At 39.5% G+C, this 25389-nt stretch overlaps 1 protein-coding gene across 1 annotated transcript in view; it reads right to left on the bottom strand.

The window, feature by feature from the left end:
• Window positions 1-362: 362 nt before the first annotated feature.
• Window positions 363-25389, bottom strand: part of GNS (glucosamine (N-acetyl)-6-sulfatase) — a 30124-nt gene continuing 5097 nt past the window's right edge. The window contains exons 4-14 of the mRNA XM_072655272.1: window positions 24640-24705; window positions 24087-24185; window positions 21018-21185; window positions 20075-20157; window positions 19162-19280; window positions 18121-18224; window positions 12757-12858; window positions 9378-9485; window positions 8402-8512; window positions 6830-6990; window positions 363-3227 (exon numbers count right to left, since the gene is read on the bottom strand). Coding sequence (XP_072511373.1) covers window positions 3146-3227; window positions 6830-6990; window positions 8402-8512; window positions 9378-9485; window positions 12757-12858; window positions 18121-18224; window positions 19162-19280; window positions 20075-20157; window positions 21018-21185; window positions 24087-24185; window positions 24640-24705 — 1203 coding nt within the window. The 3' untranslated portion in view covers window positions 363-3145. The remainder of the gene's footprint in view (window positions 3228-6829; window positions 6991-8401; window positions 8513-9377; window positions 9486-12756; window positions 12859-18120; window positions 18225-19161; window positions 19281-20074; window positions 20158-21017; window positions 21186-24086; window positions 24186-24639; window positions 24706-25389) is intronic.

The raw sequence follows: 25389 nt of genomic DNA on the forward strand, positions 1-25389 counted from the left end.
GTACACAGCGCAAAGTGGGCCATCTTTTCCTATCAACTGTATTGCATTAATATTTGGTTAGAGTGTAGACTTATCCATTAATGGCACCATTCCTCTGGTAGACCTATTGCTGCCTGAAATTGAAGTGGGTAATAGTCTCACGGAAACGAGATTATAGCAAAAGTTAGTCAATTCAAGGCATAATGGGTGTTGTCTTTTGACTGGATTTTCTAGAAAGTTTCAGATATAAAGGGGAGTTCCCCCTTAAAAACATTTTATACAAGAATACACATCTCTGAAACCAGAACATGATTTTTAGCATTTGTTATTCTGTACTCTATACTACTGTACACAGAATAAAACACACAAAACACAGTAACATCTTCCATTAGACAGTTTAATTCATTGAAAAGTGCAGCAGTGAACAGGGTCCTTAGAAGGGCACTTTCTAAACCATATAAAACAATACAATTAAGTAGGGATATAGTTAACAAGACAAAAATCCAAACAATATAGCTGTACCTCAGTAGTTTTCTAACCAAAGTACAAAAAATGAACACCTGCTTTGGTTGTTTGGTTAACTGAGACAGCTTTCCAGTGTAAATTCTGGTAAAGTGGTGTTAAAGTCTTAGTTTTCCCCTCATGTAGATCTGGGATGTCTTTCCACCCCACCATAAAGATCCCAATCCTAAAATGTGACAAGTTATAACATACCATTGAAAGAAGTTAATTTTTGTTTTTCATGTGTTAGGTAACACATTGCCAAGATCTCTTGCTATTTCAAAATCTGCTCTTTTATTGTCTTAAGTGAACTTGTAAAGTATTTGAATCTGACAGATGACTTGAAGGTGAAAGATAGCTTCCTAGAGAAAGGTTCATAAGGCAAGGCCTCTTTCCATCTTAACAGTTACATGACTTTTGTGCAATAAAAGGTGCAGACAGGACATGGTCATCTGAAGAAAAACTAGCACAAAGACTCCAGCCACAACGTGGAAGGTCCACAGTGGTGGAGAACAGTCACCTGTGAGAGATCAAGTCTTTTTTTTTTCCTCCAGGAGATGGCACTGGGTTTTAGAATTGTCAATACTACCAAAACCCAAAACCCATCAAAAACAAAAAAGCCCCCAAACAAATGTAGAAGTGGTTCTTTTGCACAAGTTTTACAAAGGATGCAGAACCAATGAACAAGACTTGGGAGATGGAAAAGAGAGAGAAAGAAGCCACTGAGCTTCTCCAGCCATCACTTGAACCTTTTAGAGCGAATGGTGGCAGTAACACCCTGTGGAGCTGGCTTTATTCGGTTTTCAGGTTTTGTGTCATTTTGTGAGGAAACTTGAGAAAGGGGATTTTCTCAATGACTCAATGGGAAAATACATTTCTTTTTACTTAGGGAAAATGGTAGTATTTATTTTTATTAGTAAGTATGCTGTGTTAGATGACCATCAGTTTGCTTACATGTTATTTCACCCTCATGAAGAATCAAACAACGGAAAGAACAAAAAAGTCAACTCCAACGCTAGACGCCATGTCGATCTGAAGAGCAGCTTCTTGGCACTGACTCCACATCTCTTCATGTCGCTGTGGGTTTTTCCACAGGTAAAACGTGCAGAGGTTAATCTGAATTACATGTCTAAATCAAGAATACCATATGAAATAGGAATCATGTAAAAGGATAAATCCTATGGCTATTAACCCAGAACTGCTATCTGACTACTGGTGAAAAAATAAGACACTTAAAGCTTCATGTACAACCCTAAATAAAGTGAAAAATCTTTTTTTTTTTTTTTGCCTGAGACAAGTCAGTCCATTACAAACCACATATTCCCTCTGCCTGTCCTTCTATAAACTGGTTTTCTATTTTAAAAAGTAAGTAAGTTAGATATCAATACTGCATGGTGTTAAGATCCCTCAAGGTGGGAAACATAACAGTCAGTTTTTCTCAACAATGAGACAGGCTAAAACATTTGTATTCCTCCAATATACAAACAAGGGTTAAACCATAGAAGACTTACAATTCTAAAGTATTTAATGATTTTAGAGGGGAAAGGGGCAGAATTATTTATACCTTCCAGCCAGTCACTGGAGGAGCAATAGGAAGGGTGAGCAAGGGAACACACTTGGCTTCCTGCAAGATGTGAAAAACAGCTTTGCCTCCAAATTGGCCCAGAGGAGTCAAGCAAAAAGTCAAGACTGGCTTAAGAACCAAACTACCTGACAGGTATTTAGTGGAATGGGTAGTACTATAATCTGTCAACCCAAGACTAAGCTTCCTATAGCAAGCACTCAAATTAGAGCTCTCCTCAATGCCCTGCCATGTGTCACTTCTCAGTGTTACAGAGAGGAGGACACTCAGTTCTTTCTGGGTAAAGTCAGGGACTGTTAATCGTAACTACATAGCAGCACTTACTTTACTTACCAGCAGTTCAAGAGAGGTCACCTTTAAAATACCAGCCACGTGGAATTACTTGTTTTGTTTTTTTGAATGAAAGTTTGCTGCTGAATTAAGATCTGCTTTTCTAGGGAAGATGTCTAAAGTATCAGTCCAGCATTAAAAAAACCAAACCAACCACAAAATCCCCCAAAAGACAGGAGAGGCCTAGTTTATGAAGTCTGGGATGCTGCCACACTCATGACATGAGAGTTAGTGATATTGCTTATAGTCAAAAGACTATGGCACTTGTTCAATTCAGATCATGAGTCATATTATGGTGATGAGAATTCTATGTTGGTATTCCTGATATGAAAATGCTAAAAATGTGAAATACCGCAAGAGGGATCTGCAGGTTAACTTTTGAACCAACAAGGGCAAAAACTGAAATATTTATCTAAATTCATTTGTAAACTCATTTTTCAGTTGTTATTCAGATATAGAACCACAGGTCATCGCCAGTAACTCTGGGTTCAGAAAAGTATACAAAAACCTCAAAATGCCGAGTAAATGATCACCGGTTGGCCACCTCTGACTGTGGTGGGAATTGGAATTCACAGTTTTAAAAACCTATTGCACAAGGAAGTCAGCTGATTAGGTTTTTTCCAAATAGGATTTAAAATGAGAAGCCAGTCCAGAAGCTCTTCCAGGCATGGTCTCGACGATTTGGTGAGAGACCTACTATAGTCACTCCAGAGAGAGATGCAGGAATCCAACTGCATAAGCTAGGAAAAGTTACTACAGAGATGGTTTTAAAAACCTTCGAGTCCTGATATTGCCACCATAACTGCTGAACATGAGACGTGGGTCAAACCTGTACCTGAATGAAGATAGAAGAAAAAAAAAAAAAAAAAAGGTTGTAACAACTCTAGTTAGTTAACATTAAGAATTTTCTTTCTTTCTACTCTGAGGAGACAATAATAATTCTGCCATTGGAAGAGGGCAGGAGAAAAGCAGTCCTTGATTTTAATAGGTAACAACTCTAAGAGGACCAACTCCTCTAGACACCAGGAAGATCTCATGAAACCTACAAGGCAACACATCATCAAAAATATCAGATGGATATGATTTGCTGAGAGGATGAAGATTAAAGAAACAAATCAGAAACGACAGACAATAAGTCAAAGGAAGGGTTTTTTAGGAGGTGAAAGACTGTAAGGGGAGAGCATTTTAGAAATAAATGTGATGAGAAAACGTAAAATATAAGACATATGTAATCAGTGCTTTGGGAACATTAGTTTTCAGTCTTATTTCAGAAAATCCTATAATGAAGAAATCCTGAAATGAGAACAATCAGACCCTCAGAAAAATTTCAGGCATGGCCCAATGGCTTCACACTAGTAACACCATAGAGTCAGACTTGAATCAGCTATAAGGTTCTTATCAAGTGTTCTCTCAAAAAACCTCTACCATAATATAGTGGAAAGAACGTATTTAGGATTCAGGAGACCACAGCTGACAGATGGCTGTGTGCCATGGCAAAGTCATTTCTTCCATTTTTTGTATCTTCTTTCTTTACCTATCAAATGGGAGTCAGACTAGATGGTGACCCTTTTGCTACTCGCTGGATTCTGTACTTTCAATTGCATTCCTGTCGCTGAGATACAAAATAAAGATTTCCACTGTATGGTGCTAGGGACCTGAAATGAGGGATGATGCTCCCAGAAGATGGTTACCTGATGCTATTTGGGCCATAAGAAAATTAAGAACAGACATCCCATCAGCCTTCACTATAGGTCTGGGCTAGATGTTGCTTCTGCATTAACAAGTAGTCAGCTAGGTAGGTAAGAGTGTATGAGAGTAATCTCAGGATCCAGCAATGGAACGGCTGGAGGTCCGGTGGCTTTACTGCAACGAGTTAGATTTCCATAGTTGTCTACACAAGATTTTGCACCATGGTAGCTGCTGAAATGCTGAGAGAGGCAAATGTCCTGGAAAAAACTATTTGTTTCCAAAGCATGTGCTGCTGTAGATGTGCAGCTGTTTATCTGGCTTGATAAACAGCTGCCATGGGAAGAATGAAAATTACATATGGAAGCTGCAAAATCAGAGGAAAGTTCTACTTACCCCATAGAGGTTTGAGCTTCCTAATGAAAGGAAACAGTTCCCATAGCTGTGCTCCCACTTACATGGTCTGTGCACAAAGGACTGAGAGCAGAAAACTAGAAAGTAAAACTTCAGCCCAGTGCCTAGTAACTTGATATACAGTTATCTATTGGGGTAGGGAACCTGTGGCCTCAAGGCCAGATGTGGCCCTCTAGGTCCTCAAGTGTGGCCCTGTGACTGAATCTAAACTTCACAGAACAAATCCCCTCAATAAATGGCATTGTTCTGTGAAACTTGGACTCAGTCAAAAGGCATCACCCAAGGACCTAGAAGATGACATTTGGCCTTGAGGCTGCAGGTTCCACACCCCTGAAAGTCTAAACTGTCAAAATTGTTCTAAGAATCTGAAGTTAAATATGATCTAGAAGTATCATGATAAAATCAGACAATTTAAAGTTAGAATCCCTTATGCAATAAAAGAATGGATTTCTCTGGTGTGCGCACTCCCTCCAGGGCTGCAGAGCACAGCCCCATTCATGGCTTTTCATTTGATTCCCTTCTTGTCAGAGAACTACCCATGGCCTTGGAGGCCTTCTCTCTCTCTGGTTCTTTCATTACTCTAGGATTATCAGCGTATAACTCGTGCAGCCTTATCCCTCACACTTGCTCTTCTCTAACAGCAGCAAGATGGCATTGCTTTCAAGGTCATTAAGTTGAACAAGACTTATAAAGCAAACCTTCTGTAAACGTTGTAAAGCATATATAAATATGAGTTATTTGGAAATGTGAAGTGGACATTTAATGTAGCAAGAAGTCTCTGGGCTCAGGTGGGACTCCTCTTTCAATATTTTACAACATCACCCCTCCTACTCTAATTGGGTTCTAGTCCTTGCTCAGCCTTTAGCTTGAATGATCTTGGTCAAACTGCTTCACTCTTGCTGAATATTTTCTCATCTACAAAAGGAGAATGTTGGACTAGATTACTTCCAAAGTGACTGCGAGCTCTGGCATTCTGATTCCATAAAAGCATACTGGCTTAGAATACAAGGTGGGATTAGGGAAGCTCTCTGGTCACTTATTTGGATTCAAATAATTTCTCAAGAGCACTAAGTTTCTGAACTCCAAATCAGTAAGGAAAAAAAAAAAAGACAGGGAGAAAGTCACCCATATCACACATGCCAACGTGTCAGGTGCCACTGAACAAAGAGCCCTAAAAGCCAGACAGCAATTTAAAGAGGTATGAGTTTAGCCGGCAAGCAGCATCATCTATAACAGACTAGGAAACACTCATGTGGGCCTCAGTTTTAATCTTTTCTTGAGATCTCACTTTCAGTATAAGAGGTGTATGTACTATTTCAACAAACCCCAACTGAAGGCAGGCCGAGAGTAAGTACCTTACCCGGGGTCACCCAGCCTGGAAACGTCTATAAAAGGATTTGGATGAGGGTCTTCCTGATTCTTAAGGCTCTAGCCATTGTGCCACCTGAACACTTATGCAATAAAGTTCATCTAAGTTCTTTATCAACATATGGATACATTTAGTGCAGGTCTGTCCATCTAGTAACCTTTACTCTAGCTATGTGACCGGTCCAGTTCCTTTCCAGTTCACACATTTCCTTATTTTTCTAATGCCACCAATTATTGTATGAAAGTAAGTTGGTAAATATGCTCCAATTAGTTACACGTGTCCACCACTAGCTTCTCCACTGCTCTTTGCAGACTGTGACACCATAGGCTGCAATCAGACACCATCAGCAGGAGAACATTAGTAGTGTCAGGTGCAACTGCAGGTCAGGCTCATTTTAAAGTGCCAAGCGATTACCTAACTGCAATACAGCCTGTTCTCTTCTGTCAATTCTAGACCCTTCCCAGTATTTTTCTGCAGCATCTACCTACCACCCACTCACCTAACAGTTCAGGAGTAAATCTGGACTCCTCATAATGCTCAAGAAAGGCCTCTAAGTTCTTACTATGATAAGCAAACTATGAGGTGTGGCATTTGAAGAAAAAAGATGGTAAAAAGGCTTTTTTTCTAAATGGCAGAGGATGTGTAATGCTGATAATAATACAATAATCTCATACGTAATATTTCATAATTTACGATAGCCTTTCAGATATCTTCTTTTCTCAAGAAACCCTGGTAGACAAATACCAGAGATGTCATCCCTGACTTGTGGAAAAGGAACTGATGGAGCTGGGTCTTGACTCCAGGCTTTATTCCTAGTTCAGTGCCCTACTGCTTTATGTAGCTTTGCATAGTTCCATTTGTGGTGAAAAAAAAAAAAAATTAGTGAATAACCAGGTCTCCTATTAAGACTACCATGTTTATCAAGGATTTATTTTACAATCGATTGCAAGAGGAGGAAAAAAACTTACCCTGGATCAAAAACTCCTGGCGTACGGCATGTTGGTCCAGAACAAGACTGTAACATCATTAGCCGATAATTCATTTTCCCTAGGAGCTCTGGATCTATAGTTTTAGCAATGTTGTCAATCTGATGTGGGTCAGCAGTTAGATTATAGACTTCCACAAATACCTACGAGATCAGAGAAGAGAGAATTGCAAAAAAAATACTAAATACTAATGCTAAAAGAAACATTAAAAGTGGATGTCATCTTCACAAGTAATATAGCTAGAAAATTACCAGAGTTGTTCAGATATGATGGCTTATTCCGAGTCAAATGTGGCTAAAGTGTTATTTACATGAATTATAATTATCAGTTTATTCAGGCTGATCATCTCTAAAATTATTTATCATGATGCATATGTTTAAGACATGCAGTAAAGAAAAAAATACCCCACTTCTTCCAACCTGAGGTTAACCTATGTTTGATGTTGTGGCACCTGACTCCTCTATTCTGCAGCCATTACCAGACTAAAGCAATAACTTTGGTGGGTTTGATCTCTGCTTACCAGTAAGCTTTCCATATGATTTATCTGGATTTGGCTTCCCCTCCCTCTAGACTTCTTTGTACAAGTCTACTCCGATGAGGATGTAGATTTGAGAATTCATCAGTAGTTACCTACTTGATTTGTACTGCACGTATCATACGGCTATCCAACTTTCACAGTCAATGTTTTGCACAGTAATTTTGAATTCTAGTGTCTCTATTTTCCTTCTACAAATTTTAAATATACAACCCACATCCAGAGAGACAATATAATTCTCAACAGGTTTGTAGATGGAATAACAGTTATGAGGTATGTGATGAATACTGGTCAAAATCTAACTTTATTTATCAATATATATCATGATAAAAGAGGGCAAGTCCTAGAGCAAATTCTTATCTTGGTTTTGGAGGATATCACAACACTAACAAGTAACTACTCATGAAGAATAATTTTTACAGGATCTGCACCAATTAATGTCTGCTAAAGATATCCCTTCATCCAAAAGAATGGAGTAAAATCTTCCCACATTCACTCTAATGATGGCATGAGGGTAATAACAAGAGAGGAAATTAACATAGCAGGACTAGGAAATTTTAGCTATTCTCCCATTCGGGAGAATGAAGGAAGGGAGGGGACCTGTGACTGCTGGTTAAACTGAACTCCCTTATGAGTAAACTTCTACGAATGCTACTGAGAAGTTCAGTCACACAAACAATTTGTGTCAGAAGAGGTACTCGAACCCAGGTCTTTCTGGCCCTGAGGCTGGCTCTCATTTCATTATGTCCCCACTCTGGAAGTAGTCTCATTCAACTAGAAAACTAGAATGAGGTCTTCCTTCATTTAGGCTGGGAACAGAAGACCTTGTTGTGGAGAACCCAGCTGCAGGAGTAAGTTTATAAAAAGTTAACATACTGGATCTTTCTGGCTATGTTGACTTTTTGCTAGGGAGCTCCAAGGCTCCATGCCATCCATTGAATTATTCTACAACAGATGCAGGACTGAATCTCAAAGAACAATGCACTGGCCAAAGTGGGGCGGGGCCATGCGTGTCTCACCTCTTGATCATCAAATTCACAATACTGCAGATTCCATGACTTCGACGTTGTTCTCACACAAGCATACGTGTTGTTATAAGCATCTTCACACACACAGTCTGGAAAGCATTGCTGTCAGAAGATTAAAAATAAAAACAACGACAATCATTCACTCAGTGACAGACGTCGACCAGTCAACACGTCATTCCCAAGGCTACTGATAAAGTGGCGGCCATTTTGGTCCTTAGAATTCTCCATGAGGACAGGGAGTTTGTTCTGTGCAATAGCAGCCCTTCTCAAAAAAGGTCGGAGTGGGAGAACATGATACCACTGGGTATCCCGACTGCCACAATCCAAGTTTTCAAAACACATATTCTTTCTCCCTCAGTGGGAGGTGGGAGTGCCAGCTATACTAAATTCTTTGTAATTTAAATGAAGGATTTTATATTAAATGGGAAGAAAGAATTGATTTCTTAAAAAACTTTTCAGAGTCAATACCATAGCCTAAGGCCGAAAACATTTTATTCTCCAGATACATTTGTCTTTTACATGGCTGGATGCCACCACCAATTACTTACAAGGGATGGCTAACAGCCTGACTGATTAGGGCCTATTGCCAAAGCAAGGTTACAGGTTTAAGCCCTATCTGGGTTCTCTGTACAAGGGCTATAGATGACTTGCCTACTCTGCTCTTTCACAAAGGGCAGCCTTCAGATACAAGGGGCATTCTTTAACTGAAGATAGATCAGCAACTCACTACTGCTGGGGAGGGGGCAGGGGTAGGGAAGCTCCACTAAATGCTTCATTGATGTTTACACAAGACTAGTAAAGATTACATTTACATTTCTACATTCTCCAAAAAGTCCAGTGGCACAGAACAGGAGACTGGGATCTAAGATCAAAGGTTTCAGCAGGAGACATTTCTAGGCCAGTAATTACTTGTAATAAAATGCAAATTACACAAAAGGGGGAAAAAAATTAAGCTGCCTCTGCTTACACTGACTCCAGGGCCCAAAGCAGGACAAGTTGGGTCGGTGGCATTATAACCTTCTCCTTGATATTCCACCAGGATATCCGATCTCCAAGTCAAATTATTGGTCCCTCTCTAAAAAGGAAACAGTTGTTTTCTGTTATACAATCAATGTCCATTGTGGAAAAAGAACATCGTGGAAATTTATTTACCCAACTCCAGAAAATTACTTGTGGATCCCAGAATAATTAGTTTTAACTTCTAATGACTACATTTGAAGCCACATTAGGAAACAACAAAACAAAAAAGGTAATGCAAGAGCAAGCATTTAATCGCTTACTACGTGCTAGGCACAGTGCTATGCAATAGGGACACAAAGACAAAAATGAAATCGTCTCTATCCTCAAGGAGCTGATGTTACAGTAAATAAAAGTGCATGCAAAATACAAAGAAAATATGCAGTGATTCTTTTTGGGGGGGGGGGGGCATGGGACAGGGGCAGGTTGGGAAAAGAACTTAGGAAGTCTCCAGAAGGTGCTGATTGAGTTGATCTTCAAGTAAACTAGGAATTGTAAGCAGCAGAGGTGAGGGAGCAGAGCATTCCAGGTAGGAGGGAAAGCCCATGAAAAGGCTGACACGAAATGGGGGAAGGACAAAGAGCAAGAAATCCAATTTAGCTAACCCACAGAGTGCGTGAAGGAGGGGAAGACTGGAAGGTGGTCTGCAAGGGTCAGGAAGGACTTTCTTTAAAGCTAGAGGAGCTTTGTGTTTGACTAGAGATAACAGGGAGTCACTGGTGTTTGAGTAGAGGGGGTAGTGGGTGACAGTCATGCCCGAGCTATAGCCACAGTGTCAGGAGCTGAGCACAGAGGACAGTTTGGAGTGGAAAGACCGGAAGCAAGGAGACCAGAATTAGCAGGTGACAATAGTTAGCTGAGAGATTGAGAACCTGAACTAGTACACTGGCTATGAGTGCAGAGAAAGGGATGGATGTTAGATCCTGTGGAGGTTTAAATGACAAGGCGTGGCAACTGACTGGCGATGTGAACCAAGTGAGAATGATGCTGAGCTGAAAACATGGGTAACTTGAAGGATAGTGGTACTCTAGGCAGAGAGCAAATTAGGAAAAGGGGTATAGGAGACATCAAGGTAGTTTTTGTCTTGCTGTGACTAGGAAACCTATAGAACTTCCAGTGTGAAACATTCCATGGGCGGCTGGTAACATGGACTGAGAGCTCAGTAGAGCAACAACAAGATGGCTGAGTAGTTCTGCCATTCACATAGCCATCTCGAACCTTGAATGGTTAACAGAAATTCCCCTGGATGTCAGAAACTCTATCCTTCCAATCACAGGAATAGGCAAGCAAGTACAGAGGGTTGAGGGACTGGCTGAAGGCTGCAGAACAAGGTCACCGAGGCAATGGCTATACTAGGATGCACTGAAATACTTGCCAAGTGGCAAATAAATTCGGGGCATGCCAACCACCACAGTATGGGGTACCTGCCCTAAAGGGACTTACCATATGTTTGGGGGAGAACTGACAAATGAGGAAGAAAAATCAGAATGCTACACAAATAAAAAAGCATTTAGAGACATTTTAAAGGAAAAAGTAGTAATAATATTTTCCAAAGTTAAGAAAAAAGGAGCACACAGAACAAGGAGGAAAAGTATACATAAATGCCTTCACATTTAACAAAGTAAATTAAACAAGGGGTGTTTCTGCGCCCCTTTCCTTGTTCACATGGAGATGATATCGATCGACTGCTGCATCACTGAATCAAGCCTCACTTTCCCCAGAAGCACAATGCTGACGCTTCCTGAACCACTTCCTTTGTCTGGCTGCTGCCATGAAAGCTTTGTAAAAACCCTAAGTGTTCTATGGAGGTAACAGGAGGAAGTAGGCCCCTTCCCTGGCAGCGGGGGTGGTCAGGGAAGGTCCAGGGTCAGTGACCGCTCCATAGGCAATATGGGAGCTCTGAGGTCTATTTTAAGTCAAATCCCTTGGTCATGGATCCCAAGGGCAGGAGCAGGAGCAAAAAGCGGAAGGTACAGTGCAGCAGACTGGGGCCTGATGGAGGTTGGGGAGAGGCTTTCCTAACAATTAGGGCTGCTCAAAAGTAGAATGGGAATCCTAGGGCCTTCTGTACTCTGAGGCTGGAACACTGTTCATCTATATACAGGCTGGAGTAATAATAACCAACATTTGTATAACGCTATGTGCCAGGCACTGTGCTAAGCACCATACAATTATTATCTCGTTTGGGCCAGACTCTGAAGCACCTTCCAACTCAATCTGGCTTTAGGGCCAGAAGAATAATGAGCACAACAAGGTAGGAATTGACACCTGTGACCTCTATAGGTATGCAAGTCTCGTTTCTTTTCCAGATCCCTAAGAAATAATGTACGCCCCTAACTTACAGGGAACCTCATCGTTAGAGGATACACAAATGCAAAAGGATCTGACTTCAGAGTAGACGCTTGCCTTCATCAAGGCAAATGACAACTTGTCTATGCCTTTCACAGACAAGTAACAAGGAACTGTCTGAGACCTAAGAGGTTAAGTGACTTGTGTAAAATCACCCAGGTGCTAAAGGTCAGATGGGCTCTGAAGTCTTGTCTCTAAGCCCAGCAGTCTACCTACTATACTATGTTGCTCTAAACCCTTAGAGAAAGTTAGGAATACTGTGGCATCATGGACAATAACTTAAAATGGAGGCAGCTAAGCAGCATAGTGGAGAGAGCTGCTGGGTGACAGTGGACCAGCCACTTAACCTCAGCTTTTTAACCTCTTCTGCCTCAGTTTCTTCATCCATAAAATGGAGACAGCAGTACCTACCTACTAAGGCAGTCGTGAGGACCAAATTAGATAATATTTGTAAAGTGATGTGTAAACCTGAAAGCACCATATAAATGGCAGCTCTTATAATTAGCTATTATTAAAAGCAACTCACACTTAAATCCTCTTCTAATGGTTGAAGTGATGAATGCAAAGCACTTTAAAAATCTCCAGGTTGAATGTCAGGTGCACAGAAGCAAAATGCTAAAGGCCTGACAAATGAGTGGTCTAACGTCCAAATTAAAGAAATTCACAAACGCTCATCACCAGAAAGGAGGCCGCAGCAATACAAAGACCATGTAATCTGCTGACGCAGAAGAGGCTGCATTTGGAAGAAAGGATCTGTCCAATGAAATTTTGGATCTCTGAAATACTAGAGTCAGAGGACATACCCTCTAACTGTTTTATCTGTTGTAAAGAGAGGTAAGTTAAAATCATCTGTGCAGTTCTACCGTAGTAACTTCTAGGAAAGAAAATATAGGCAGGGGGAGAAAAAAGGTTGGGTACTTAGCAACATGCGGGATCAATTATTATATTCACCATCACCCTCACAGAAATGGTAAACTTACCAAAAGAGGCAACAGGGACCTTCCATCCATTTGGGTCTTGTTCAAGTCATAGCCTGCGATGTCCAAAATAGTGGGACCCAAGTCAATGTTGGAGATGAGCATCTACGGGTACAAAAAGAGAACTAAATCTAGGACAAAGCAGGTCTGGTACTGCCTCCAAATGCTTGTTGACTGATCCACAACAAGTACTCCTTGCACATCAATGCTTCTACTATACTAGCACCTGGTTGCTTTTTTTTTTTTTTTGCTTTAATTGAGTATAAGGGAAGTAAAAATGAGACTGCATGGAAACACTGTATAACTCACTTTTTTTTTTTCCAAAACAGTCATCTTGAAAGACTTATTCTAAGGCCATCACTGCTTAGAATATTCCTAGAACCAATTTATAAATGATAATTTGGGGCAGGGAGGGAATATATTCCCCTTCTTTCCCCCAATATTTTGTATGGATCAAACATCAACACAGCTAGTTCCAAATAACATTATTTTAAGACAAAAAAATCTTGAACTCTCAAAAAAAAATGTCTACCAGAATTAAGGCTACTGAAAGTAACGTGATACAGATTTGCAAGGAACTTCAGTAAGGGAGTTAAAAAAATGGTTTAAGCACTAGAAGCATCCCCAGAATAAGTACAAAGCCCCTCAAAGTAACTATGGTGGAGGGAACCACATTCACCTGCACAGCTGAGCTTTGCTACATAATCACTGTCTTCTTCCTCCAGCTGATTCTGTAACACAGAACTGGGCCCCAAATAAGCACCTTAAATAATGCTAAGTATGAGCACAACTGTTAACAAATAGCAGATAAAGAACATGATCAAAGTAAATATTTATTCACTTCTGAAACAAAGAATAGCTTTCCAACTCTAGGTAGAAGCCAGAGCTGCTCCTAAAGAGAATTTTTGGGAAATATTTAGAAAATATTTCTAGACTTAAGGGAATAAAGGCAAGCGCATGAACAAAGGCCAGTGCTCTATGAGTCCATGAGGCACTGATTCATCAGGGACCAAATTTTCACTTGACTGATGGCTGTGACACTTTCCAGAGGAACACAAGTGATGTTCTGTCCTGGGAGTGCCATTTCTTTGGTCCAAATCTAGCATAACTTGGGAGCTGCTGGAAATTTGTGTCTACTACATGCACAAAACAAAAGGGAGAGGTTATCCAAGGCACCTGACAAACTAAAAAATAAAATAAAAATTCAATGCTTTCACGGTTAGCGAGGCTGGCAGTTATTGACAAAAGCTCAAACAAAGCTACGAGAAGAAACACAGACTATCTTCTCTCTCTATGGGTTATATCACCAGGACTTACCCCACCACAGCTCACTGACACTTTCAGCTTCTGCTAAAAAAGCTACAGGTTCTTTGGTCTTGGGTTACTTTGATTATTTTTTAGACAGATTCATAGTGATGTCCATCAACAAGCATTTATCCCCAGTTTTCATGAATAAATGCCATGCTTAACCAAAGTAGAATACCACATACAGGACAGCTCTGTGAAATTAAATATGCTATAAGCTCATGGGGTGTGAGGCAGGGAGGAGAGACAATTAAAGAGGCAAATTACAGAATTAGTACTAACGTCCTATTAGTCTTTTCAGAAGTGACCTAAGAGGTTACTTTTAGGAGCAGTTCAGACCTGAGATAACTACACTGATCATTGTGTATGCCAAGGATGCTAATTCTGATGACAAAATAAAGCCTCTGAAAGGAGGAAAAAAAAAAAAAAAAAGAATTTCAGTAATGGCTTTCCCTTGGCCAAATTAGCAACAGCAGTGGAGCTGTTAGAAGTACTTTCTGTGGGTATATTAGAAAAAGAAGAAAGGAGAGAAGAGGAAGGAGAAAAACAGGAAGACCTATAACAGGTGGAGATGACAATGTGGAAGGGCTCCATCACCCGTCAATCTTCTAGTGAGTTACACAATGCTGACAAATACCAGAGGCTACAAAGGGTAAGAGACATAGGTACTTGATATCTGATCAGAGAACACTTGAAAAAAAGGAGGGGTGGAAAATGACTACCAAAGAAAATTATTCTTTTTTTCCAAATAACTACAATGAAAACTCAACTTTTAAGTCATTTTTCCATCCTTGCTCCAAACTAGTAAGATGGTCGTCAGATTTACCTCCAATTATATCAGTTTTTTACAGGTCAGGATAAGAAAAGGTTCTGGAGAAATGGAAAGTTTTTCCTCTACAAATCATGCCCTGACAAATAGTTTGAAGAAAAAGCCCTAAGCATTTAAGTACAGAATTGAGGAAATAAAGGGTCTTGCGAAACCCTGAGACACAGGTGCAGTTAGTTGTATGGAAGTGGTTATTTTGAGAGGATTAAAGTTAAGTATTTGCTGAAGAAATAAGGAAACAGAGGCAATAGTAATGCTTTCACAGGGCCACCTCACGTTCCCAGACATGGGCAGGTTGGCTCTGGGGTGGAGAATTCAAGTGAGACAATCAAAGAGAGTACTTTTGTTTAACCAGCTACTGAGCCAACACTCCCTCCCTCCTTCCTTCCTTCCCCTATCATCAAGGAACAAACCTCATCTTCAAGAACAGTATCTAATCTTTATCTGCACAACTCAACTCCAACTTCTGTAACACCTTAGAGAAGACAGTGCCTCCCTGTCTTCTCCTACTTCCATTTATTTTGGGCTGGGCATTCTAATGCATCTTCCATGCCACTGCCAGAGCCACATTCCTAAGGAAGGACCGGCAGTGTCCTCCATGCTCCACATCACCGAAGGCTACCTTCAACCTGGCTCCAATTTCATCCCTTCACATATACCACGGTCTCCTTGGGCTTGCATTCCTTGCTTAGAAGAGACTTCTTTAAAGTCTTCCCAACCTCATTCTACCCTCCCAACTCAGGAAAACCACCCCCACACTAGCAAAATTAGGTCTCCTTTCCATTTCCTGTGGTACTCTGCCTGGTTTTCCTTTGTCAACCACTTGCATAAATGTCATAGCTCATTGCCGATCAACCTCCCCCCAATCCAACTGGAAACTTGAGGATTTTTCTTTTTTCTACCTTTGTATTTCTAGTCTCTAGCAGAGTCTTGTTTAGTTAACAAACACTTAAGTACTTAGACTATCAGTCTCAAACCTAACCCTAATCTCACTCAAGTCCATACCCTTTCCTCATCAAAGTTAATGTAATGACTCTTTACAACAAATAACTTTAAGTAGGAGAAATAATTCTGGCTAAATATAATTCTTACAATGGATTTTAAATTTGTGAAAGAGCCCTGGCTTTAAATTCTGACTCTGCTACTTACTATTTCTTTACTACTACTACTCCAAGCCTATAAGTATGTCATTTCATTTTTCTGGGCCCCAATTTCTTTCCTCATCTTTGTAAGATGAGAAGATAGGCCCAGATAAATCTAAGGTCCCCTTTTAGAAGGATCTAAATTGTATGACTCCCCCCCCCCCCCCCAAATAAAAGGAGGAAAAAACTCCCTCAGGTCACTGACCTCAGGTCAGTCACAGGGACTGACACAGTAAGAGCTAGTAAGGAGTTCCTACCTATTGAATACCAGGACAACTCAGTAGTCACACCTCAGCAGTTTCTAGCACGAAGAACAGATGCCTACTGACTGAAGGCACAAATGCCCAAGCTCTGAGTCATCATCCCTGGCTTGCTGTCCTGCCAGAACTCTCCCTGGATAAAAGAATGCTTCTCAAACCTGAAGTCTGAATCATGCCACCAGGACTTCTATAGAATCTCTACCTAGTTGAAGATGCCTAACTCATGTATCAGGAAGCCATCCAAGGGAGCAGACTGCTTAGCTGCCCTTAAGTAGCTAGGGGACAAGTTCAAAAGCTTTACATTTTACCGAAAATCCTATCCAAGGTCACCAATTAACCATTTTATTACAAAAACCCAAGTGCCCTTCTCTGTGTTCCCATCTGCCTGTAAGAAGGGTGACCAAATTTCAACAGTAAAGTTATTAACCTAATTTTCCCTTGGGCTTCTTTGTGTTCCAGTAAAACTGGATCATCCTTCTTGCTCTCTTCTCCCCCATCTTGGTGCCTTTACTTGTCTCATGTGAGTGGGGCATGCTCTTTTCCCTCCTTCAAACTTTTTCCCCTCAAGGCCTGACTAGGATCAGACTTCCTCCATGAAGCCACTTGTCCACCACTGAAAGAAAGTTCCAAAGGACAGCAGGCTCTGGTTCATAGCTTTGTCACATTAGCCTTTATTTGCTGAAGGAACTTCAGATTTGCCTGGCCTAAGAGAGCTGAGCTTTACGCAATAGACTCAGTTTTATTAATACTTTACATTTCCAAGTTAAGAGAGTCCCTATTAAAAGGTTATTCTGTTGTCAGTTCTCCTGTTCATGGAAATCGTTATGTTAAAATGCTTTGGAGAGTCAGCTCTGAATAATAAACACTCACTGAACAGTAACAAGACCGGGTAGATTTCTAACTTCACAAACCAAACTGTTACATGAAGGATATACCTGGGTGACCCAATGACTTGGGAGTAAAAGGGGCCAGATATCTACTACGTCTAGTTTATCTAGTTTCTGATTGCAGGATTTATAAGACAAATTCACATTTACATGTTATGAAAGCCACTTTTTCCCTTCTGAGAAAAAAGCAGCTTAAGAGGTAAAGTGGGCTAAAGAACAAACATGCCTCCCGTGAAAAAGCTAGGGTTTCACTGAAAACCCCAAAGGTTAGACTACGACTGTTTAAAACTCAGATTGTGTTTTTGAATCAATTCTGGCAATAAGTTTTTTTTTTTTCCCGAGCAAATTGTATGCTTTAATATGCATTCAGATTCCAGAGTTCTTTCTCGGAATGTGAGAGTCATCATGAGTCTTTTGGAATTGTCTTAGATCCTGGTATTGCTGAGAAGAGCTAAGTGTACCAAAGTTGATTGGATGACCTATTTTTTTCCTGTTTTTCTTTCAGCTTAGTATCTTGGAATTACCAAGAAAAATTAATGGGAGAGTCTCAGATGATGTGAACCTTCTACTATATCCTATCAACTAACATCAAGTGCTAAATTGCAATGTATAATAGGTTCACTTTACTGAGAACCTGCTTGCCACTATCTGAAGAATGTAGGGTAATAAGCCTGAAAATCCTGCACCCAGAGGGAAAAAGTAGTTTAACAACACTGGGATAAGAACATTATGCTAACGTAGCAGGAAAACACGAGCCATGAAGACTTATTGTGTATGCCAAGAATACTAATTCTGAAGACAAAGTAAAACCTTTGAAAGGAAGGAAAAAACAGATGTATGCCGTAAATGTGAACTCATGGGCACTGTGTAACTCAGGCCCCAAGATACAACTCCTCCACACTGTTCATTCATGTGGAATAAGCCTTTTGCGAGACTCATCAGCTCACCTGATTTGTCTGATTTGCCTTAATCCCAGGCCCTCGAACCAGTAATGGAACTTTGATATCAAATTCATATAGCTGTCGTTTGTCAATAGGCAAGGAGAACTGTCCTGAAACACAGAAACATATGATACGATGGACACCCTAAATAAACTCTAGCAGCACTTGATTTCATTCCTTTAAGAGAAGAGAAACACTTTTATTCTAGCTCTCCCAGATCAAATGATTTATATAAAAGGGAAGCTGACTTTTGATCTTCTGCATTAAAATGAACAGACATTTCTTTCTCAACATTTTCCATAGCATGGTGAAAACTCTATAGCAAACATTTGTATACCACTTATTACGTGCCAGGCACTGGGCTAAGTGCTTTACAATTATCATCTTATTTGATCCTTACAACCTTGAAAGGTAGGTGCTATTATTATCACCCCCATGTTACTGATGAGGAACTGAGTAGAGTACAGTCAGTAAAATGTTAACAACTGACATCTTAAATCCTAGACTCACAGCCTAGCCCATCTCCTTTATCCATCCCAATGGATGAGTCTTATGACAATGGCAAAGAAAGCTTTGGGCACTAGTTGCCTGAATAGCAATGTTTTGGATGGGTCAGTCTTCTTCCTTCCCTCTGATCTATCTAAAAGTTCAGGTTGGGGAAGAGAAAAAGACAAAGATAATTCCTGCTGTTGTTTTAGTATCAAAACTTTCTTATTTCAGTGATTCCGCTAAAGCTTTAGAGGAAAATCTTTACTGCCAAGAAGACCCTCCTCCCCCTGATGCTCCTCTCAGAATGCCTTTCTAAATCCAAACTATCCTTTGAATGTCCTCCCCAAGCCCTACCAAGTCTGGCTTGACTACTTCTACAAAGATCCCTTCTTCCTTGGAGTTGCTGCTGCACTTAGTACAATTAACCTTTATCTATTTGCTTCTGTGTACCCTTAGTCTTTCAGCTTCTAAAGGTGGGGCAGGTCTCCTTAGTGCCTGATACTTGACAAAAAATTAGAGAAACACAATGATTTGAGAGAGACCAAACCAGTCCCTTACCTGTATGATAGCCATTGTCTGATGTATAAAATATGAAGGTGTCATTTAGCTCCCCATGGAAATCCAGCCTCCTTACCAATTTCTCTACTAGGTCATCAACTGACAGCAGAGTTTGCCACCTGAATGTGAAGATAATTGATGAGGTAATATTTTTAGTGATCACTGATTTCAGAGTATCAATATTTTTGACTAAAAAGACTGCTGTTCTGTACTGTTTTTCTAAATCAGTTAATTCTAATTTTAAATGCTTTATTGAATTTCAGAAGTTTTATTAGACCCTGAACTATTTTAACTTAAAACAGACTTTTACAATCTGGCATCATTTTAGACCATCTCTCAGAAGGGAGAGGGGAGAGTTATAAAGAAGATAGACAGTAATTCAATAAACACAGATTAACATAGAAATAATTATAATATTCTCATTATATCTAAAATACTCCTGGGATTAAAAGAAAGTCTTTTTTACATTCATCCTTTTTTTTTTTTTTTTGCTTGAGTTATCACTGAAAAACCCAAAATCCTCAAGGGCAAATATTTTATCCCGATATTAGGTACAGAAATCTTACTTAGGCCACTTAAACTTCTTAACAGGTGGGCCTTCCTTCAAGACAGGGACGATGTGGTTAGGGATATTATTCCTGACCCAGAAGCCTTAAATTGACCTTTTAACAAGTCATACAATCTAATAATTCTGCTATACCTAGGTCAGTCCAAGCATGGGTTAAATAGCTAATGTGCCTGAACAATGGCCTCTTCTGAGACACCCGTTCATACCCATGGATGAGTTTTGACTGGATCATGCCCAACTCCCTCAATACCACCCAAAGGAACTGCAGTGGCTAATATACAGGGAGTAAATGTTTTGGGAGCTCCTGAAACACGACTATGGTAGAGATAAAGGAGGAATGCCTACCTTTTCCTAAATGCTTCATCTAAAAACTGTATTGAAGAATTAGTCATTGGCGTCTTGGCTTGCCTAATGAGCCAATGCTTGTTCTAAAAGTAAGAAAAAAAGTTAACACCAAAGAAATGCCACCAATGGCAAACAATAACAGAGAGAGGGAATGTCAACAATTTTTGCATTTTAGCCAAATTAAGAAACCTCTTGGATCCTCCATTCAGGATCACCCTGGAACTGTTCCAGGATTACTTTTATTTTCATTTTCAAAGACTGACCATTTATTTTCTTCATAATAATCTTATGAATCTGAGTGGGAAAAAATTTTCAGTAGAAAAAGTATTGAGACAAATAGCTGAAATTAAGTTTTCACTTGTCAAGGCTTTCTCTTATTCATGTTCATGGTCCCTTACTTTAAAAAAGTTAAGAATTAATTTTACCACATAATTAATTTTGAGGTGCTAGTAACAGTAAGTTCACTAAACCGAGCACTAGAATCTTCTCTTTTGGCTTCAAGGTGTGACTCCTCACCAGAAACTCACTCACTTTTTTCTCTCCCTTTTGACTCTTCTGTCTATACTTCATATCAGACAATTATCCAGTGGTCATAAACTCCCAGGAATAAAGCTAGCTTATCAGTGGCAGACTGAATAACCTCAGCACTTAAGTCACCCTGATAAAACCTGAGTGAAGATCAAGGAACTTTGCCTTACTAGAGCAGAGTGGGTGGTGCGGGATTCAGGAAGTTACATTTCTGCACAACTTTAGCTTGCTCATGGAACAGACTCTTAAAAAAATATACAGCAAAGCTCTGACCTATGCTTCTGACTCAGATATATTACAGAGAGTTATCCTAACTTTCTAAGGCCTCGAAGGAAAATAACCAGGTTAACAAGCACACTACAACTATTGTTCCACCAAGAACAGGACTTTAAGTAAAGACCTGTAGAGACCTTACCTTGCCATGGATGTTAAAATTACTGTTTCTTGGTGCACTGACATTTTGGAAGCTTTTCTGATACTGGGGAGCAGCTATCCAAGGCGAATGAGGTGCGGGAGTAGAAATCATCATGAAGAAGGGTTCGGAGTTTGACTTGTAGTCAAGGAAATCCAAAGAGACATTAGCCTGAAAAACATAAAACGTAACATCTCTTAATCATCTATCCATTAAATAAGCATAGGATGGATGGTACTATCAGAGTTCAAAAGATTCTGGATAGTCCAAGATTCCATCCCTCAAGGAATTCACTAATGGCCCATGCCTGAAAACAAGTATACTGTGGGATACAATGAATCAATAAGCACTTATTAAGTACCCAGTATGTGCCAGGAACATGCTAAGCCCCAGGCATACAAAGATAGAGGTGAAATTGTCCCTGCCTTCAAGGAGTTTCCATTCTATCCAAGAAACAACATAAATACGTAACAAAATGAATACAAGGTAGTTTTGGGAGGGCCACATAAGTGGCAGTAATTGAGTTGAGTTCTGAGAGAAACCAGAGATTCCAAGAGATTCAAATATAAAGGAAGAATATGCTAGGCATCGAGATGGAACATCATGTGTGGCTAGCAGTAAGTAGGCTAGTGTGGTTAGACTACAGTGTGTGTGTATGAAAGATTTATGTGTAATTAGCTTGGAAAGGCAAGCTGGAGTCAGAGTGAAGGGTTTTAAAATTACTAACAGAGACACCTGTTTTTTATACTAGAGGCAACAGTGTACAGCTTTTGGACAGGGTGTGACCATGCTCAGAGCTACACTTCAGGAATATCACTTTGGTGACTGTATGAAGATGAATCAGAGAGGGAAGAAACTTGAGGCAGGGAAATTGAAGGCAGGAGGTGTTGAGGGCTTGAAGGAAGGCCTTCTGGGAAGACAGAAGGTGATAGATGTGAGCATGTATGGCAGTATAATAGGCAACACGTGGCAAAGAACTGGAAGAATGGGCGAGTAGAGGATGGCTACCTGTAATGGTGCTCTCAACAGTAATAAAGAAAGTTAGGGAGAAAGGCTGAGTTTGGTAGAAAAGCTAACTTAGATTTTGGGCATGTTGAGTTTGAAATGCCCATGGGCCATCCAATCGAAAATGTCCAATAGGAAGTTGATGAGTGACTTTAACTCAGCAGAAAACACTGGGCTGGATCTAAAAGTCAGCACAGAGATGCTAACTGAACTCACGAAAACTGATTAGGCTGCACATAGGAAAGGGGGCTTAGGATAAAGCTCTGGGACACACCTATAGTTTAAGGAGAAGAGTAGTATGATTTGCTCTTAAATACTATCCATACTCCCAATTTGAAAAATAAGTTGAAATAAAGTATTAATCCCTTCCCTTTTTAAAGTCTCCACTTTTACAAAATGAAATAGATGCTTCCAATTTTCCACCTCCTACTGATACACATTCTTGTCAATCACATGACAAAAGGATAGAAACCAGGTTACTTTCTCCCTTACTGACTAGAGGTTACTGTTCCTGATTATATAGAAGATTAAAGGGGAAAGGAACTGTCTTCTAGCATTAACTTTTATCAATGTACCTTTGAACATATTTCATCAACTCAGGAAAAGAAAAAGGTCATTGAAGTCATTATTGCAATTTGTTGTATTAAAACAAATGCAAAAAAAACCCCCCAAAAAACACCAAAAATTATATTCAGTACTAGTACGTTAAACTATTCCACTTCACCTACACAATACAAGAGATTTAATTTGCGTTATCATAGACATTTGTGCTATTGTGAAGACATAGTCCCAAGTATTCAGGAAGTAACTACCTTACTAGCTAGTTAACTTCTTTCCCTGTGTTCATCCACAATTCAATACAATTCAAGGTTTCCCTCACCTTTTCCCCCTCCTCCATCAAGATAATTCTAGAGATAGGGAAGTTTGGAAATATTTCACAGTGTTTTTGGGATAATCTGGGAGAGTGTCTCAAATGTCACTGAACTGAAGCTTTGATGTACTGCAGAGTCTATGGTAATCTATGTTTCACTTTTGTAAGAACTCCCTTTACTAATTAAATTAAAATAAACTCCAGTGCAACTAATAGTAGCTTAATGAGTTGTGATGGTCCCCTGTGCAAAATCATCACCTGGCAGTAACTTTGCGATGAAAAGTCTAGACCATGACAAAGGCATAGGAAAAAAAAAGCGAGGGTCATGATACAGCACTGGAATAGAAGTTCAACAAAAAACAACAGATATCTCTATCAGGGGTTAACCTGGAGTCCATGGACCCCCTAAGGTGCCCAGAAATTAGTTTAATTATCATGATAACTATTTCAATGTTTAGTTTATTCATCCTATATTTTTATAATTTAAAAGCATTCTCAGAAAGGATCTGTGCCATCAAAAAAAAAAGTTAAATGCTTCTGGTCTAGAAAGTGAAATGTAACTTCTTTGAAGGCCTTGTGAAGGAAGTTAACCTTCAAAAAGGTTTATGGGTTGGTCAAAGTAATCCCTCAAACTGCTGAAGAAACTGGAATATGAATGCAATAATTAGTATTTAAGGAGTAATGAATATGAAGAATTTAGGGAAAACATGGTAAAATTTATTGGGTGACACAAGAGGAGTAAATACACTTCATGTGGATAATTTTGGTAAAGACCACATGCAAGTCACTGCTGGTATATCACCTTTCTTTTCAACAATCAGTATGCTATGAAAAATGCAAAGTTACCTGTACCATCACCATCATTACCAACTGGTTTTGTTTAATTGTATTACAGCGATAGGCTGTTGCATCAAAACAAATTTTTCTGAATTTAAAAAAGGGTTCAGAACTAAAATTTTGAATATAACAAGTTTGGCTTGGATAGAAAGACCTTTGTACCCTTTAAAGTACTAAAATAATGGTAAGCTATGTGGTTTTAAATTTCATCTAGAAGCCTTAGTTACACATTAGAACAGATTTCTATAGCATGAGCACTACTTGTTCTAAGTTAACAAGAAAGGTCAAAGGCCTTCTGAGCCCTCAGAGTTCTAAATCATGGACAAAAGCCACAATGAGCAGCGAGTGGAGGGCCTCACCAGCACATCTGTCAGGTAGTCCAGACTGTAGTTTTCACCATGCTTCCGTGCTTTCCCATTGATTGAAAGGGTATAATTGTAGTACTTAGAATTCTTCTCCTGCCAAAAGGTTAGAAAAAAAATTGTTGTGAGATTTGCAAAGAAACGGAAAGCCTTCTGAAACTAGGATGGGTTCCATTATTCCTAGGTAAAAAGAACAGGCAGTTACCCAAGACAATTCTGTAAGTATATTTTTGAAATTGTGATTCATAAGCTTAACAGAAATCTGGAGTCATTTTTGAGATTGGACAAATAAACCTTAAATGATTCAAACTTCAATGAAAAGAGAAAGGCTGATTTTGGGAGGGGATTAGGGTAAGAACAGGAAGATTAGAAATGTAGATAAGGAAAAACATAAAGTGGTAACCCATCACCTAAAAAGTCAGTCTATGCACAGCCAAGTAAAAATAAATCTCGAGAAGCATGAACATAACACAAAATTTCTTAAAGGACATTTTGGGGATATTTTCTGCTTATAGGGTAATTTAGGATTGTGACTATTCGGGTCACTTACCAATGCATACCAATAACTCCATCCAGGAGGCACATGCTCCATTCCTCCAGCATCCAGGGCTCCATACTAAAAAGAAAACAGAAAAATCAGACAGCCCTCAGTTACAAGTAGCTAGGATAAGGAACTTGGCATTGTTACTAAGCAGCCGAAGAAAATGTAATCCTATTTCAAGCAGCATCAATATGACTTAATCTGCTAAGTGTGGAGCCTATCCTTCAGAGAGATGGACAAACAGCCACTACTTCACTTACCCCTAATTAGACTGATGTGAAGGTATAACTCATTTCTTTTTGCCTAACTTTTAAGTAAAACTGATAGAATAACACAAACTATATTTGGCAAGGTTTAAACAGTGCTCACCTAAGATAACTAGAACCTTTGCACCCTAAAATTTAAATTCTTTAAATTTCTATCTTAGATAACAATGGGTTAATTATAATTAGAGTGGGTGAAGAAATGCCTTTCCTTCTGCCTTACTTCACACTTGTGACTTCACTCTTTGTCAAATAAACAGTTCTTCCAGAGGTACCATTTCTCCCCTACATTCCACAGTCTTTAGGCTAAAAGTCAAAGCTTGAGTTCAATACCATAAATTCTGAGATTGTGTTATGATGGAGAAAATAATATTTCACAAAGTGCTCTTGAAAGCAGAGTCAAGTTAGGGGAAAATCTGATGCTTTCCAAACTAGCCTTAACTTGATACAGAAAGTGTGTTAATAGTTTAGTTGCTTAAGCTTCAAAAGCTAAAGT

This window comes from Notamacropus eugenii, chromosome 3, assembly GCF_028372415.1.
Source record: "Notamacropus eugenii isolate mMacEug1 chromosome 3, mMacEug1.pri_v2, whole genome shotgun sequence".
Lineage (NCBI taxonomy): Eukaryota > Metazoa > Chordata > Mammalia > Diprotodontia > Macropodidae > Notamacropus > Notamacropus eugenii.